The sequence below is a fragment of the Pteropus medius genome, unplaced genomic scaffold, assembly GCF_902729225.1.
Source record: "Pteropus medius unplaced genomic scaffold, Ma_sr-lr_union100, whole genome shotgun sequence".
Taxonomy (NCBI): domain Eukaryota; kingdom Metazoa; phylum Chordata; class Mammalia; order Chiroptera; family Pteropodidae; genus Pteropus; species Pteropus medius.
The window spans coordinates 374,568-391,243 of record NW_024343734.1 but is presented as its reverse complement, the minus strand read 5'-3'; the positions used below and the strand labels follow the sequence as shown (position 1 = coordinate 391,243).

Genomic DNA, 16,676 nt, shown 5'->3' with positions numbered 1-16,676 from the left:
CTCGCCTCCTTCCGCTAAGTGGTCCCACCCCACACACCCCTCCCCGCGGCTCTCCAGCTGCCACCTGTGCACGTAGTTGTGGGAGTGGAGATGCGCCAGCCCGCGGGCGATCTCTAGACCCATCCTCTGCAGTGTCCGCAGGTCTCGAGGGGGCAGCTCAGGGGACAGGCCCTCGGGGGGCCGCTGGGCCCGGAGGTAACGCTTCAGGTCCCCCTGGGATGGAGGGCAGGGAGGGGTCAGCACCACCCCCCCAGTCATCCGCACACCTAGCCAATCCAAGGCGAGGACGGGGGCGTCTTCTGCACTCAGTAGGCAGCCACTCTGAGCCTCAGTTTCCCCTGCTGCTTAGCGGGGGGGGGTTAATAACAGAACCCACCTCACATGCTAGTTCAGTGCACACCACTTGAATGAGCGCTCACCTACAGTAAGCGCTCAAAAACTTAGCGCTTGTCACGCAGGCGTCGTCGCGATGATGACGACGTTATTGCCAGACATCCCCAGCCCCCCCCCCCCCATGTCCAGCTCCTCTAATCTCACCAGCTGACAGAACTCCATAATCAGCAGGCAGTGCAGTGTCTCCCACACAGACGCCCAGGCACTGGAGGATGGATTGGGTGCTGCAGGCTCCTGGGGTGGGAGGTGCTGGCTGGAACAGAGCCCTTCAACCCACCAACTGCAGCCCCTGCACCACACACACACACACACACACACACACACTCACTCACTCACCACTCACTCACTCCTTTCCCACATCAGCCAGGACCACCACTGTGCCTTGGTTTTTTGCTGCCCCTCTGGCTCTCCACTGCCTCCCACCCCAGTGTCTGTCCCCCCCAAACATGCTGACGCTGCGGGCCTTGGCACGCACGGTTCTCTCTGTGGGTTACACCCTCCCTTCACCAGTCCTCAGGCCTCATCCCTCGGGCCTCAGTTTCAATAGCATTTCCCCAAGAAATGTCACTGCCCCCCCAAAGCGGGGTGCCACTGTTTTCACTAGGCCGTGAGCCTCCCCGGGACAAGGATGTGGGGCTTTCTGTTCACATAGCTGTGTCCCCAGTCACTCAGACTAGTAGGTGTTCAGTAAAAATGTGGAGAAGGATTTTACCGTGCTACAAGGCTTGGGGGTCTGTGGGAAGATTGAGACATTCTGGGCTTCTGCCCAGAGCCTGGCTCAGGGTAGATAGATGTTCAGTAAGTTATGTCCCCTCTGGGGCCCAGCAAGAGGCAGGGGCCGCTTCTGTGCTGGGGGCCCAGTGCCCAGGTCCCTGGCGTCCACCGGCTGCATTCCAACCTCCTCCACCTAAATAAATGGGGCCTCCCGCACCTGCTCCTACCAAGAACCCAGCATGTGCTGGGCCTTGAAAAATGGCTGGAGCCTCCAGGACCCGAGAGCCAGGACAGCAGATGTAGAAGGAAGCTTGAGTTCACCGCGCACCCACTGTCCTGAGCCGAGGCCAGCCACGTCCGTTATCAGACCCTCCCAATGACCCTGCGCCGAGGCAGGATGCCGTTTCCCATTTGGTCCAGAGGACATGGAGGTTCAGAGAGGCGAAGTGACGGGCCCGGGGCCACACAGCTGGGAATGAACTCAGGCCTCAGGCCCAGTCTACCGAGGGCCGAGGACACTCAGCCCAGGTGGGGTCCTGCACGCTCCAGCAGAATTTCCTGTTAAGGTGGGGGTGCTCTGCAGCCACGGGAGCCACTGGCCACAGGTGGCCACTGAACACTTGAAATGTGGCGACCATAGCTGAGGAAAATGAGTTTTTAATTTGATTTCATTTTATTTAACATAAACCTAAGTAAGCCACTTAGGTTTACTTGGCTCGTGGTTGCCAGCACGGGTCTACGCAGAGACAGGCAAATATGCCACTAAGCAGATGGGGAAATGACAAACTAGGAAATGACAAACTAGGAAGAAAACACACGAGTTGATGGAATGGGGGATCCCAGGCCCCACCTTAGGGGTGTGTGTGTGTGTGTGTGTGTGTGTGTGTGTAAGGGAAGGCCTCTGAGCTGAGACCTGAGGAGGGGAAGGAAGCCCCTTCCCATCTGAGATCCCCTCTCCCCCCATGATATTCCAGGTAGAAGGAACAGCAAGGACGAGCAAAGGTCCTGAGGCAGGAAAGAGGCTGACACGTGGGCGGGTCAGTGAGGGGGCCAGGCTGGCTGGGGCGAGGGGCCCTGTGGCAGGAAGGGAACAGGGTCGGGCTGTGTGGGGCCTGGAGTGGCGCTTTGTCCTTCAGGCGATAGGGAGATGTGGGCGGTGTCAGAGCAAGGACGTTGATAGTCTGATGTCTGAGGCTCTCGGCATGAACCCCACTGTTAAACTATCTGATAAAGGGTCTCTGTAGACACACCCCCTTCCACGGCAGGGAACTTACTACCTCACAAGGCACTTATTTGTGAAATGTTTTCCTAGAAGGCCTTAGAGCGAAGGGGAGGACCAAGCAGGGGAGGGACAGGGTCCTGCCTTGCCAGACCTCCCAGTCCAGTGGGGGCAGGGGACAGGGACAGAGCTCCTCAGTGGCCATTTGGGGTGCCCGCTCCGTGACTCTGGGACTCTGATTCCACCCTTCCTCACCCCCAAAGCAAGGGCCTGAGGCGGGGTACGCAGGGCCTCAGAGAGGCCAATCTTGCTTCCTCTCAATTGCTCGGGCTTTCTGGACGTCCTCTCCAGAGGAAGATACTGAGGTTCAGAGTAGCGGGGACCGGCCTCTAGCTCACTGCCCTGGCTCTGTCCCAAAGAGGAGCCCAGGGCTCAGAGAGGGAAAATTCTCTTTCCCGAGTGGCACGGCCTGGAAGAGGTGCATCCAGGATTCGAACCCTCGTTTGACTCCCACACTATAACTCCCCCTGCTCGCGAATGTTACCTTCCTGAGGCACACACCTGGACGTTTGGGCCTCCAGGGCCCAGGTGCACCGTACCTGTATGGCTGTGCTTCCGAGATGAACTTGCGCTGCTCCAGGGCCCCCGCACTGGCTCGGAGCTCCTTCACCACCACCTGGGCTGGGCTGTAGTCAGAGAAAATCTCTCCCAGGATCACCTGGTCAAAGACACCCCAGGAGTCAGCACGCGTGTTCCCCTCCGGCCCCCTCCCCTGGGACCGCCTCCGCCCCACCGCGGGCTCTCGACTTCTCCCTGCTTTCCGGCCTCTCCCTTCATAGCCCGCCACCCTCGTCCATGACCAGATGCGGAGTGAGAGACTCACGGGCCCAGAGTCCGATGGACGCAGGGACGGATGAAAGGATGGACAGACGGACGCGTGGAGAGCCGGGTGGCGAGGCGAAGTGATCAATGGAGTGAGAAGGGTGGCGCTGACCGACAGATGTCTTGGGGGTGGTGGGCGGGGTGGGCGAGAGGCGGACAGAGGTGAGGTGATGGGGGGGGAGGGGTCAGGGGAGGGGCGGGGGGGCCAAGTGGGAATGGACACAGAACAGGAGCACAGCCCTGGAGTCTATGGACCCCCTCCCACCCCCACCTGCACTCACCTTCCCAAACCAGCCACTCCCAATCTCTTGAAGGTAGCTGAGGTGCTGGCGGCTAAGGCCCAGGGGGGTGGTCATGTCTGGGAGGGGCAGAAGGGGAAGACCCCTGAGCCTCTCTCCTGCCCCAAGTGCCACTGACACCTCCCAACTCAGTGAGGGCTGGGGGCAAAGCAGACACCGGTCTCTTTTCATTGGCTGACTCCACCGCCCAATGATGGGAACTCAGCCTGCTCATTGGCTGCCCGCGGCTTCCAGCATCCAATCCGTCCTTCCCTTCGGCATCCCTAAGCTGTGACTTCCGCCTGCCACTGGCTGCCTCCGATATTGAGCTCTAGGCCGCCCTCACCACTGACTGCCCCACAAGAAGCCCCAGATCTGGTTTTGGATGAAGCAGTGGCTTCCACCAAGATGATCTCTGACTCCCTTTAGGGTCAAGGTTCTGGGGCCTCCAGCTCCACCTTTCCTCTTGGCTGCCCGGGGCCTCAGCTCCCAGGCCCCTGAGAGAAGGCTCTCAGGACCAGGGGGACCTGGGCAGGGTGTGGGCAGTACCTGAGTGTGAAGGCTGCGGGGCAGGCATCGGCAAGGAGACCTCGGCCAGCGGGAGAATGTAGACATCAGGCAGCGACTGTGAGGAGGAAGTCTCCTCGGCTGGGGGAGTGTACTCCCCGGAGCAATCCTCCCCTTCGGGGTTCTCAAACTCCTGGAGCCGGGAGGGTGAGGAGGGGAGGACACGGGGCTGAGACATGCCGTCATCCTTCTCGTGTGTCTCCCCACCTTTCTCATAACTGTCCCCGGTCCCAGCCCAATTTCCGCCCCAAGCCTCCGAGTCTCGCCATAACTTCAGGACTAACGGTGCTCTCAGACTGACTGCCCCGCGCCCTCGCCAACCACCTGGGGAAAAGGCCTTGCTGGAGTCTTCCTCCCCACCCTGAACCCCCTAGTGCACCTCACCTTGAAGCCAACATCGCCGCGTTTGCAGCACAGACAGGTGAGGAGAAGGAAGATGAAGGCCGGAGCAGGAAATGAGGACCACGGCGTAGGGAGGAGCCAGAGGGGCCCGGCCCAGGGCGAATCCATCTGTGGGTACAGGACTGGGCTGGCGTCCTGGCTTCAAGCCCCTGGTTCGCGGACCCCATGCCCCTCCCATCCGGCCCGTCCTGACTACAACTCCCATGATGCTCAGCAACCAGGGGCCCCTTGGCAGAGGAGCCGGATGGCCCAGGGCATTGTGGGAGTTGTAGTTTGGAGCCTTCTCAGGTGGTTGGGGGTGGGGACCCTTCTCTCGCCCCAAGCTGGGACACCCCCCCACAATCACATCACCCCAAGCTTGGATGAATTCCAGTGAGGATTGAGGGAAGGAGGAGTAATAGTGGAGCCTGGAGCTTCCAGAATTTACAATACGCTCCCACCGACAGCCTCGTTACCCCCCTGTTTGGGGAAGAGGATGAGCCCCCAGCTTCAGGCTAGGAGAAGATTCTTGCCCCAGGCTAGAGCCCTCTAGTTAGGGGGGTTGGGGTGCGCCTCTTTTAGGGACGCTTGGAGCACACGTATGTCCTCTGTCCCCAGCCCAAGCCCCTGAGAAGGGAACCCTGTAAACGCTGGGTCTCCCCAAAGCCAGAGACAGCCTCCTGTGCTGTGTCCGCCTTAGAAATAGTATTCCTCCCCTCGGTTCCCAGTTCTCCCAGAGGCCCTGTCCCTCCGGCTCCCTGCACACACATGCGTGCACACACACATGCTGCCCAAACGGACCCCCTCCCCACCCAGCCCCCAGCCTTCCTCCCACAGGCCCTGCTGACAGAGGCACCGTCCCCGAGGCCCCCCAGGCCCCGGCTCGACTGCGGGAAGACGCGCACACAGGTGACGGGGCCGGAGCTCCGCGGACAGACCCCCGGGCAGGCCGGAGTGGGGGTGGGGGCCGCCGGACATCTGGATGGCCGGACAGACTCACCGGGATGGGCCGGAGACGCCAGGCAGCCGGAGGCGGAGACGGCCAAGAGGAAGATGAGGGCACCGGGCGCAGGCATCTTGTCGAGGATGGAAGGGAGGTGGAGGTGGTGGCGGCTGGGGAGGAGGGGGGGGCGGGCCCTCAGCCCCCAGCCATGGGGACCCGCTCGACCCTGACCTCCCCCCGGCCCAGGAGAGGGTCAGGAGACGCAGGACAGGGGGAGGGAGGGGCTGCTTACTGGCTCAGGTACCCCCCTCCCTGCCTGAAAGGACAGACAGATGTAAAGGATGGGAGGGGGGAGACAGAGGAGGAAGAGCCAGGAGCCAGGGTTGCTGGGTTAGAAGGGGAGAAGGGAGGATAGAGAGAGGAGGAGAATGAGGGCCCCGCCCCCGAGGGCAGTCGGGATTGGGGGAGCAGAGAGCCTGTCAAAGGAAGGGTGGGAGGAGGGAGGATGGAGCGTTGTCATAGCAACTGGCTCCCCAGTAGCATTGGCTGCCAGGAGGGAGTGGAGGGGGAGGGACAGACAGGGACCAGCAGACCCTTAGGGGGGCGCAGGGCCCACAGTGCCTGGCCCGGACACCACTGTGACATGCCACCGGCATGGACACGTGTGCTCCACGCCAAGATGCAAATGTCAGGCAGGCATACGCAGCCCACACATGGCCGACACACGTCGCAGAGACCCTCATAGACAAGCGCATCACATACAAAGGTGGACAGCCATCGGCAGACGGGGACACGTACACGTCACACACAAAGACGCAGGGACGACGGGCGGCACTGGGAATGCACAGGCAGGCCAGCCCCCCGCGCAGATGCACCCGGCCACGCAGGAGCGGCAAAGCATCACAAAGACCCACACATGCCACGGATGAAGAAAAGCTCTGAATACACAGACACGCATGCCAGACAAAGATCCACGCGGGCACCACGATGACATGCTGAGGCACACTGTCACAAACAGACAGTTCGCAGACAAATGGGCAACAAAGAACAGCCATAAACACAGCATCGCACACACAGATATACGCAAACACATCACACAAACACACAGGCATCACGTTCACAGAGACATGTAGACACGACACACTAACGTAGACGCGTGTATCGCATGCACGTATATACAGACACAACATGCACACGCACATAGACGCACGCACATGAAAGATCCACGTCTCTCACACAGACCCCCATTTCACTCACCTGAACACACAGACGTAAGTCACATTCACAAAAACACATGGAGAGGCACAACACATACGTGGATACAGACACACACAACACATTCAAAGAATCACAGACACACACAAAGCTACACAAATCACATACAAAAGTACACAAATACATCACACACTGATACAGACATATGACAAATATACTCACACACGTTATACATTCAGAAACAGACACACAAAACAGACACGCACATCGAATACATAAAAGTATGTGATACACGCATCACATATCCAAACACACATGGATACACACTTCACAAATATACATGCATTTCATACAAGGTTACAACAGACACGTTACTTCACCATAGTCACACATCACATACCTAAATACACACGGACACACACAGCACCTACCAAGATGCACGACCCATATGAAGATACAGACACACGCATCAGAAATACCCACATTTCCTTTGAGGTTACACAGCCATTACACAGCCACAGACACTTGCTTCACACAAAAGATACATGATCGGATTTATTTTATATGTTTATTCTCATGAGCATTTACTCTGCGCCAGGCACTGTTCTCTGCGCTTTACACATATTACCTTTTAATCCTCACAGCAGCCCTCTGAGACAGGTACTTTTATCATCCCCATCGTACAGATGAGGAAACTGAGGCACAGTGAGGCGCAGTCACTTGCCCCAGGGCACACAGCAGGGAAATGGCGGAGTGGGGGCTGGAACTCGGTCCGTGAGGGACACAGACAAAACAGACAAGGACGCACACATCACGTGCCAGGCCGCCGCCGTCTCGGGGGTCACACCGCACCCCACAGCACCCCGAGCCGCAGGCACCCCGGAAGCACGGATTCCCACCCTGCGCGCCGACGTCTCCGCCGTCCGTGAGCGCCCCCGATGCGTCCCTCCCGCCCGGCGCCGCGCATCGCAGACGCAGCCTCACAGCGCAACGCGGAGGCGACCCGGGCACCCCCTCCCCGACGCGTGCCCCCCCAGCAGGGATCGGGGACGCGCAGCCGCGTCCTGTCGGCGCACCCAGGGCAGGCGGCTCACACCGCCGCAGTGCACATCCCTCCTCCTCGGGGGCCCCAGGGAAGGGGGCGGGGGCTGCCTCTCGGGGTCTCATTGGAGAAACCCAGGCAGCTGAATTGTGCGAGGAGGCGTGGGAAGGAGGGGGTGCCGGGACCTCGGCTGCAGGTAGCCTGACCATTGTGCAAACAGAACAGAATTGGGGGACGGGGCGGGGTAGGGTAAGCAAGGATGCTATGAGCCGCCCCCGCGGTTGAAGGGCACAGAACCGGGTGGGAGCAGAGGCTTATGGGAAGTGTAGTCCCGGCCCCGAGACTTGTGGGAAGTGTAGTTCTGGCTCATCCAGAAGGGAGGCTCAGGTTCAGCATCTCCTGGGGGAGGAAGCTGTGGCTGGATGAGGTAACAGAAGCCAGGAAGGAGTCCGCCACCATGGTCTTTGGAGGTGATGTGGGCAGCATTCTAGAGTCCCAGGCAGCGGCACAGGCGGGGTTGCGGGCCTCACGCTGTCCCTGGCTTGCTCTTTGTTCATTATTCACGCAACAAGCATTTATCAAACACCTACTAGGTGCTGGGCTCTATGCCGGAACCCGGGGGCGCAGCAGGGAACAGTCAAACCCGTTTCCTGCCCTTCTTGGGGTGTAGGCGGGGTGCCACAGGGGCTCGCGGAAGGTAGACGACAGTTTTCCAGACTATGAGCAGTGAGCCATTACCGAGGTGTGACTTGGAACTGCTGGGTTGTGACCAGTTTTGTTTGTTTGTTTGTTTAAATAATAAAACAATACCAGTGTATGCTCTCTGTGAGGGCAACGTCCATGTATGGGACTTTTATTTCTGACAGGTCCCTTATTCTAAACCCTGGGGCCAGATGTGTATTGGATTGGGGATTCTAATAAGGCCGTGGGCACATACGCTGTGCATGCTGAGTGGCCCTAGTGTGGTCTGCAGCTTTATTGACTTCAAAATTGTGGACCTGTCCGTCAAAAGGGGTTCGAAGTGTGGTCCAGGGTCCCCTAGGGGTCCTTGAAACCTTGTCAGGGGATCTGAGAGGTCCAGATCATTTTCATACCAACGCTGAGACATCACCTGCCTTTTTCATTCTCATCTCTCATGAGTGTACCCTGGAATTTTCCAGAGCTGCACAGCATGCAACATGGTGACTAACACAGGAGCAGCTACAAGGATCCAGCCGTCCTCTGTTGAGCCAGACATTAAAGAGAGTTGCACAACGGTAATAACGACACTACTCTTCTCACTAGACGTTTTAGTTTGGAAAAGTTATTTTCATTGGAATAGGTTTAAATGTTAAGTGCCGCGGGGTTATTCTCAAAGGCATTAATAACCAAATATTTAAAAAATGCGTCCGTTTTGATTTCTAATGTGGCAGATATCGATAGACATAACCTGCATTAATCATAGCCCTTTGGGGTCCTTAATAATTTCGAAAGTGTGAAGATTTCACAACTGCTGTTTGTGTCGTGTGTGTGTGTGTGTGTGGTGCGGGGTGTGTCCCCAATGAAAACTGAAAGGGGAGAATAGAGTGAAAACAGAAATACTCTCTGACAGAAAGTGACATGGCAGCTGAGGCACCGTGGGAATCAGCCGGAGAAATAAGAGGGCGAAGTGTGTTTGGGCGGAGGATACTGCATGTGCGCAGAAGGGGTCCATGAGTACAGATGTTTAGTTCGCTTTCTTTGCAGGTTGGGTGCCGGCGCTCACCCACCCTCACGGAGCCCCACCCGAGGTGGGGTAGCTAGCAACTGGGCAGAGTGTCACACGAATAGACATGCAGCTTCAAACGGCGCCAAGTGCACCAAGGGAGCGGGGAGCGGGTGTGATTTAGGCTGTGGGGGAGACAGGGGAAGTTTTCCAGGAAGGTGTCTGGAAAGCCCAGGTGTGAGAGCAGGGGAGGAAGAGGTAGAAGGGGAGCAGGGCAAAGAATACTGGGGCAGAGGGAACGGTACTGGGGTGGCTCTGAGGCTGCGCAGCTGGGTGTGGCCGGGTCCGAGAGGGTAGGGGAGCGGCAGCGTAGTAATGTCAGCGAGATGGGCAGGCTCAGTGGGCCATTAATGGTGAGGAGTTTGGGTTTATTTTCAGTCAATGAGGAGCTAGCTTTTGAAGAGTTCTGAGCTGAGGAGGGACAGGATCTGACGTCAGTGCCAGCAGGCTCCCTCTGCCTGTGGTGTGGGACCAGGTGACTTCAATGGTCCAGGTGAGAGATGGTGGCAGCTCAAGTGTGCTACTGGCAGTGGGGGTGGAGAGGAGCGATTGGCTTCAGGACAATAATAAGTCATGGTGAGGACGGGGAGAAGGGAGAACCGTCGGACGTCGCTGGTGAGAACGTTCCTGTCTCCTTAGAAGACAGTCTGGCAGGTCCTCAGAAAGTCAAACACAGAGTTACCACATGGCCCAGCAATTCCACGGCCAGGTATTTACCCAAGAGAAATGACAACACGTGTCTGCATACATATTTGTACAGGAATGTTCATAGCAGCGTTATTTGTAATAACCCAAATGTGGAAGCCACCCAAATGTCCATCACCCAATGAATGGGTAGACTAAGTATGGTGTATGCAGACAATAGTGTATTATTTGGCCACAAAAGGGAATTTGGTCACGATAGATGCCACAATATGGACGAACCTTGAAAACATTATGCTAAGTAGGAGAAGCCAGACACACAAGGCTACATATTATAAGATCTCATTGATAGGAAACATCCAGATTTGGCAAATCAGAGAGGAAGTTCACTTGTAGTTGCCTCAGGATGAGGAGAGAGTTAAGGGATTTCTTGTTGGGGAGATGAAAATATTCCCAACACAATCGTGGTGATGGTTGCACGAACCCAGAACCTTCTGCGTGTAAAGCAGACGTGCTCACCGCTACGCTGTGCAACCACATCCTGAGCTGCATGCTTTCAATGCGTGAATTATATGGTGTTTCAATCCTATCTCAGTAAAGCTGTCGAAAATTTGCTTCAGGAAATATTTGGGCAGGAGAAGAGCTAACCGGGGGTGTTGACCACTGGATAGACAGAGGGGTCTTCTGCCAACCTAACAGGAAGTGCTCCACAAATGTCATTATCATTGCTGTTATTATGGCGATCCTATTGAAACTCGAATCATAGCCCATCGCTCCTCTGCTCAGAGCCCTTCCAAGGCTCTCTTCACACCTGGAGTAAAAGCAAAGTCCTCAGCGTGACCCCCAAAGCCTTGTAAGATTGCACCCCCCATCATCCCCTCTCTGAACCTCAGCTCCTACCCTCTCTACCCCCTTATTCACAGGCTCTGGCCATACTGGATTCCTCCAAGTTCCCACCACATTCTAAGCGTGTTCCTACCTCAGGGCCTTTGCACTGGCTGTTCCCATCTTTCTCAAAATCCATGTGGCTCCTCCCTCACCTCCTCTGAGTCGAAGCTCAAATGTCACCTCCTCAGAGAAGCCCTCCCGGATTGCCTTATTAATACCTGCATCTTCCCTACCCCACATCTCACGTATGGAATCCCTCTTCTCTCTCCATTACCATGTGACCCGTTAGATCTTGCGCTTCTTTGCTTGGTTAGTGTCCAGTAGAGCCCCATAAGGGCCCAGATCTGTTTCTCTTATTCCCTACTCTCTTCCCAGCGCCTTCTAGAGTTCCTGGCATAGTAAATATTTGCTGAATGAACAAGGCCATTTCCTGTTGATGCATTTGCTGCTGGATTGAAGCCAGGGCCTCTCCCCAGTAATTCAAGGGTCGCCCACTCGGAGCAAGTTGCCGGCAGGTGGACTCTGCCCATCCATTTGGGAGAAGATGAAGGGCAGGGAGTTGTAGGGTTGCCGGAGGACACTCCGTGCCAAGGTCAAGTCGCTTGAAGAGAAGCTTCCGGAGAGGACGACATTTGGGCTTAGCGGCGACGGCGGCGCGGGGCCAGGCGGGGATGGGGAGGGGAAAAGGGAGGGCACGCAGGCCCGGGGGTGCAGTGCCCGCAGGCCTGGAGGCGCGAAGCAGCTGGAGGTGTTTGGGCAACTTCCACCCGCCCCGCCCACTGCCTCCGGGGCTCCGTGGCTCGTGGCTCGGGCCCAAACCTCGGTCATTGCCGACTCCTGCCGTGTTCTCACGCCCCCACATCGAGCTTTCCGCGGGCTCTGCTCCCACGATCGCTGATTGCTTGGACTGGTGCAGTAGCCTGCTCGCCGGTCTCCCTACTCGTCACACACACCCTGCCCCCGCCATTCTCTTTGTCTCTTCTTGCCATTAACGCCTAGGTCCCATCTCTCCTCTGCTCCCCACCCTCCCCCAGCTCTCGCCTCGCTGGGCCCCAAGCCCCGCCCATGGCCAACACGCACCATGAAAGTAGCGCGCTGCCCCAGGGCCTTTGCACCGCCGCCTTCTTCCAGGGAATGTCCTTTCCCCAGATCCCTGCCTGGCTGACCTCCTTGCCACAGTCAAGCCTCTGCCCACGTGTGGCCCTCTCCGAGGAGCCTTCCCTGGCCACCGCAGCTGCAGCCCCAGCTCTGGCCTGCTCCAGGCCCTCGGCCCATTTCTTTTTACTTCATTGCCTGATGTCTGGAGCCCTTGTGGGGTAAGATCTTGGCCTTGTCTCGTTCCCAGCTCTCTCTTCCCAGTGCTTGCGGGTAGAGCCTCAGGAATTGTGAGTCTCGTGATGGGAGGGAGGCTGGGGGGGGCAGGGAGCAGGGGTGAGGTTACAGGAAGGCTCTGAGCGTCTCCTGGGGGTTGGGAGGGACACATCCTCCTCCTCCTTTGTGAGGGGTGTGAGCGGTTCCGGGAGGGAAATTCCGTGAGCCCAGGATGCCGCTTCAAGCCCCACTCACTCACTCATTCATTCATTCATTCGATGAGCAAACAGGCCTTCATGCCTGCAGGCTAGTTCGTGTGGACATAAAAAAGATATGAATAACGACATCTTACTTCACGGTTAATTGAGGTGTCACTGACGTATGGTCACAGGCACAGGTCTTACGAGGGCAGTGCGATGGGTCTAGACAAACGTGTACATCTGTGCAAGCGCCACCCCGATTAAAATAGAGCACATTTCCATTCTCTAGAAAGTTCCCTCACACCCTTTCCTGGCCACCCCCGCCCCCAGGCGACCATCGGCCCGCGTTCGTTAACCGTGGATTAATTTAGCCCATTCTCGAGCATGGTATGAATGGAACTCTACAGTCTGCGTCTTTAGAGTGGCACCCACATTGCTTCTTTCCATCGCTGTGGCGCGGCTTCTCTCTCCACCTCCCGCTGGGTCTTTTTCTGTTTGGGGCGATTACTTACCCAGGAAGCTTCTGTGAACACCTGCGTACAGGTCTCGACATGGATCCAAGTTTTCGTGGTTCTTGCTCAAATGCCAAAGAGTGGGACTGCTGGATCTGGGTGGGGGTATGTCTAACTCGACAAGAAAAGCAGCGGCATTTTTCGAGTGTTTAGACCACGATGAACACTCACCAGGAAGCGTGTGTTGTCATAACAACACTCAGAGGCAGATTTGAGTATCATCCCATTGCACAGGAGAGAACATGGAGGCTCGGAGAGGTTACAATCCTTGCCCGAGTCCACAAACGCGGGAAGTGACAGGGCTGGGACTTGAACTCAGGCCCGAAGGCAGTGCACCCAGACATGGTGCCATCAAATCCAGATCCGTCACTGGATTTTATCTAGAAGACAGGAGACGTTTGTGCAAACCTACCCACCGAATCTGAGGCCACATCGCCACACCCAGATCCTCTGTGTCCTTTATTTATTTGTCTTTGATGATCATTTATGTAAAAGGCACAGAAATTGGAAAATACCTCAACGTTTATCGATAGGGAGTGGTTAATAAACAGGGTACATCCATCTGCAAAATATTATGCAACTATTAAAAAGAATGACAAAGAACCATGGCCGGCAGAAAAAGAGCTTTAAGACGTATTGTCGACTGTAAAAAGCAAGTTCTGGGGCAATAAGTACAGTATGATAGTGTTTATAAAAGAAATAGCAATTTGTCACACATACATACATAGGCTCTGAAAAGGTCCGCAAGGATATAAAACAATTTTACAGTAGCAAAAATGGGAATGGGCATGATGCGAAGTCTATTATTTGAATTTTTTTAATATCCCGGTTATGAGCGATATTATAACCACTTGTTTTTTTTTCCCAGCTTCATCGAGATATAATTTGTACATAAAACACAGCACATAATGTATACAATTTGGTGAGTTTGGTAAGAGTACGTATCCACTTATGTCACCAGCTGTACAATCCAGGTGCTAAATATACCCATCACCTCCCAACGTTTCCTACCCTAGCGTCCCTTTGTGTGTGTGTGTGTGTGTGTGTTGTTTTTGTCATTTGTTTTTTGGTTTTGGTGGTAAGGACACCTCACATAAGATCTACTCTCATCAAAATTTTAAGTACATGATGCCATATGTGAACGTAGGTATCTCGTCGTATAGCAGATCTCTGGAAGTTTTAAAAGAAGAAAGTGTTCATACCTACGGCCTCTCCCTCTGTTTTCAGTTGTTAATTTAAAAACTTAGATAATGCTAAGGATGCAGATAAAAGTTTGAACGAACGTTGTGGGCATACAGAGGTGGAAACAAATGTTTCGACTGGGGTGGGGGTGTAAGGTCATTGAGGGAAGCAGAGGAGACAGCACTTGAGGTGACATTTGAGGAGCCAGGAGTTTGCCAGATAGATAAGGGGGCAGATAGGAGGGCTTTGCGGTCCATACACTTGGCTAAGAAAAAAAAAAATCATATCCTTCTTTTCACTCACCTCCAACTGAAATCTAGCATTTCACTCTGTTTTGTTTTATTTTGTTTTATTTTATTTATTTTATTTTATTTTATTTTTTAATTTTATTTTATATTTTATTATTTTATTTTATTTTATTTTATTTATTTTATATTTTATTTTATTTATTATTTTATTTTATTTTATTTTATATTTTATTTTATATTTTATTATTTTATTTTATTTTATTTTATTTATTTTATATTTTATTTTATTTATTATTTTATTTTATTTTATATTTTATTTTATTTTATTATTTTATTTTATTTATTTTATATTTTATTTTATTTATTATTTTATTTTATTTTATATTTTATTTTATTTTATATTGTATTTTATTTTATATTTTTTTACGCCTACAGCACCTAGTCTGGTCTTCCTAGGTGGTCTTCCACCCAAGTACTAACCAGGACCAACCCTGCTTAGCTTCCGAGATCAGACGGGATTGGGCTCGTTCAGGGGGGCGTGGCCGTAGTCATTCTGTTTTTGTAGCTGATCATATTTCCCAAAGATGACGTCATCCACATCTCCCTTTCCACCTGCTCTCTCAGACCTTGCCACTTCCCCGCTGAGAGGGGAACTCTGCATTTCGATCCTTCGGACCTGGGCGACTGCCTCGGACAATAGGGTTCCTCGGGAAGTGAGCTTATGTGAGCTCTGAGGCTGCGTCATAAAAATGCCACCCTCTTCCGCTTCTTTCTCTTAGAACTCAGCCTCCATGCTGTGAGGAAGCCCAAGAGTCCCCGGGGTGGGGTGGGGGAAGGTCCTGTGGAGAGGACCTGAGGACCCCAGCCCCCAGCCCCAGCTGAGCAGCCAGCCCATAGCCAGTACCAACTTGCCAGCTGTGCGACGGTCCCCACCTCCCAGAGGAGCTGTCTCTGTTGTTGCCTCATGGATCAAAAATGAGCTGTCTCCACCAGGCTCCACCTACATTGTATATTCAAGAGCGAAACAAAGGATTGCTGTTGATTTAAGCCGCTCGGTTTTGCCGTGGTTGTTACACAGCAGTGACTCACTCATACAATGACAATAGCATTAGCCATACCTGTGACTTTATTCTGGAACCTAGTCTTCTAGCAACAGAAATCAGATATTTCCAAATCACATTGCAGGAGCTGCAGGTGTTTGAAGTATGGTTCGCCCTTCCTCACCGCTGTGTTTTACCGTTGTCACCGGATCCGCTGTGAATTCTTGTTGTTTCATGGTAATGAAGAAGCATATATATTATATCGAAAACGCATCTTTTAAATATTTTTGAGAACTGTGTTTTAGCCGCTTTCCTTACTCTACAAATTTTCTTTCATGCATTTAAACATTATTTCGGAAGGTATCGCCAAAGTATAATTTTCAAAAAAAAAAAACAGTTAAAAACCCGCTCCCATGCAAATATATGGTAAACACGTGACAAAGACACATGACACATTAATGAGAGAACCAGAAGAATGACAGGCTTGCTCAAGGCGGAAGAGGAGAGTCTAGCGGACGGATATATAGTCAGTGAAAGACGTAAGTCCAGAATGAGGTGCTGGCTTTACAGACAAAAACAGTTAATGACCTTCCGGCAATAACTCTTGGGACTGCCTTTGTACTTGAAAAACAATCCTCTCGACGAATTGATTTTAAACAGGTTAACGCCTAACTTTGCAGAGTGCGGACCCCTACTCAAGAAAATAATAAGTCAAAGTATGAAATAGTAGGTCAAACACTCCCCTAGAGTAAGACTTGGCATATTGCCTCCGACTAGACAAATCCAGCCCGCCGCCTGTTTTTGTTAATAAAGTTTTATTGGGACACAGCCGTGCCCACTCCTTTCTGTGCTGTCTGTGGCTCTTTCTGCACCAGAGGCTGAGGTGAGTCTTTGCGACAGAGATCGTGTGGCTGCAAAGCCTGAGGTATTTATCCGGGTCCTTTACAGATGAAAATTTGCCTGCCCATGCCTAGAGTGTCAGATGGCCATTAAGTGGGCTTGTTAGGGTCTTGAAGCCGCACTGTCCAATATGGGGGCCCCCAGTGTCATCTTTTTAAATTTAATTTAATTGCATAAGAGACTACACAAAGACACGAAATCCCCGCTAAGTGGTGAGGATTGTTGGGGGCTGTTTTAGAGGGGGTAAAATAACTACTACCATCCAGCCCCGTCTGTCTGTGACACTTGACTTAGCTTTTGAAGCGGTGGCTGAAATGTTCTCCGCTGGCCGGTGACATTCCTCACCGCCCCTGGGGAGCCAGAGTGCTCTGTTCC

The 16,676-nt window shown here is 53.7% G+C and overlaps 1 protein-coding gene and 1 pseudogene across 1 annotated transcript in view; both read right to left on the bottom strand.

The window, feature by feature from the left end:
* The window catches only part of LMTK3 (lemur tyrosine kinase 3), a 13,860-nt gene extending 8,176 nt beyond the window's left edge, over window positions 1-5,684 (bottom strand). The window contains 8 exon segments of the mRNA XM_039868615.1: window positions 34-213; window positions 567-627; window positions 2,926-3,044; window positions 3,490-3,566; window positions 4,036-4,186; window positions 4,438-4,495; window positions 4,497-4,563; window positions 5,435-5,684. Coding sequence (XP_039724549.1) covers window positions 34-213; window positions 567-627; window positions 2,926-3,044; window positions 3,490-3,566; window positions 4,036-4,186; window positions 4,438-4,495; window positions 4,497-4,563; window positions 5,435-5,510 — 789 coding nt within the window. The 5' untranslated portion in view covers window positions 5,511-5,684.
* Window positions 5,685-14,787: 9,103 nt separating this feature from the next.
* On the bottom strand, window positions 14,788-14,911 carry LOC120607002 (uncharacterized; annotated as a pseudogene).
* Between the last annotated feature and the right edge of the window lie 1,765 nt (window positions 14,912-16,676).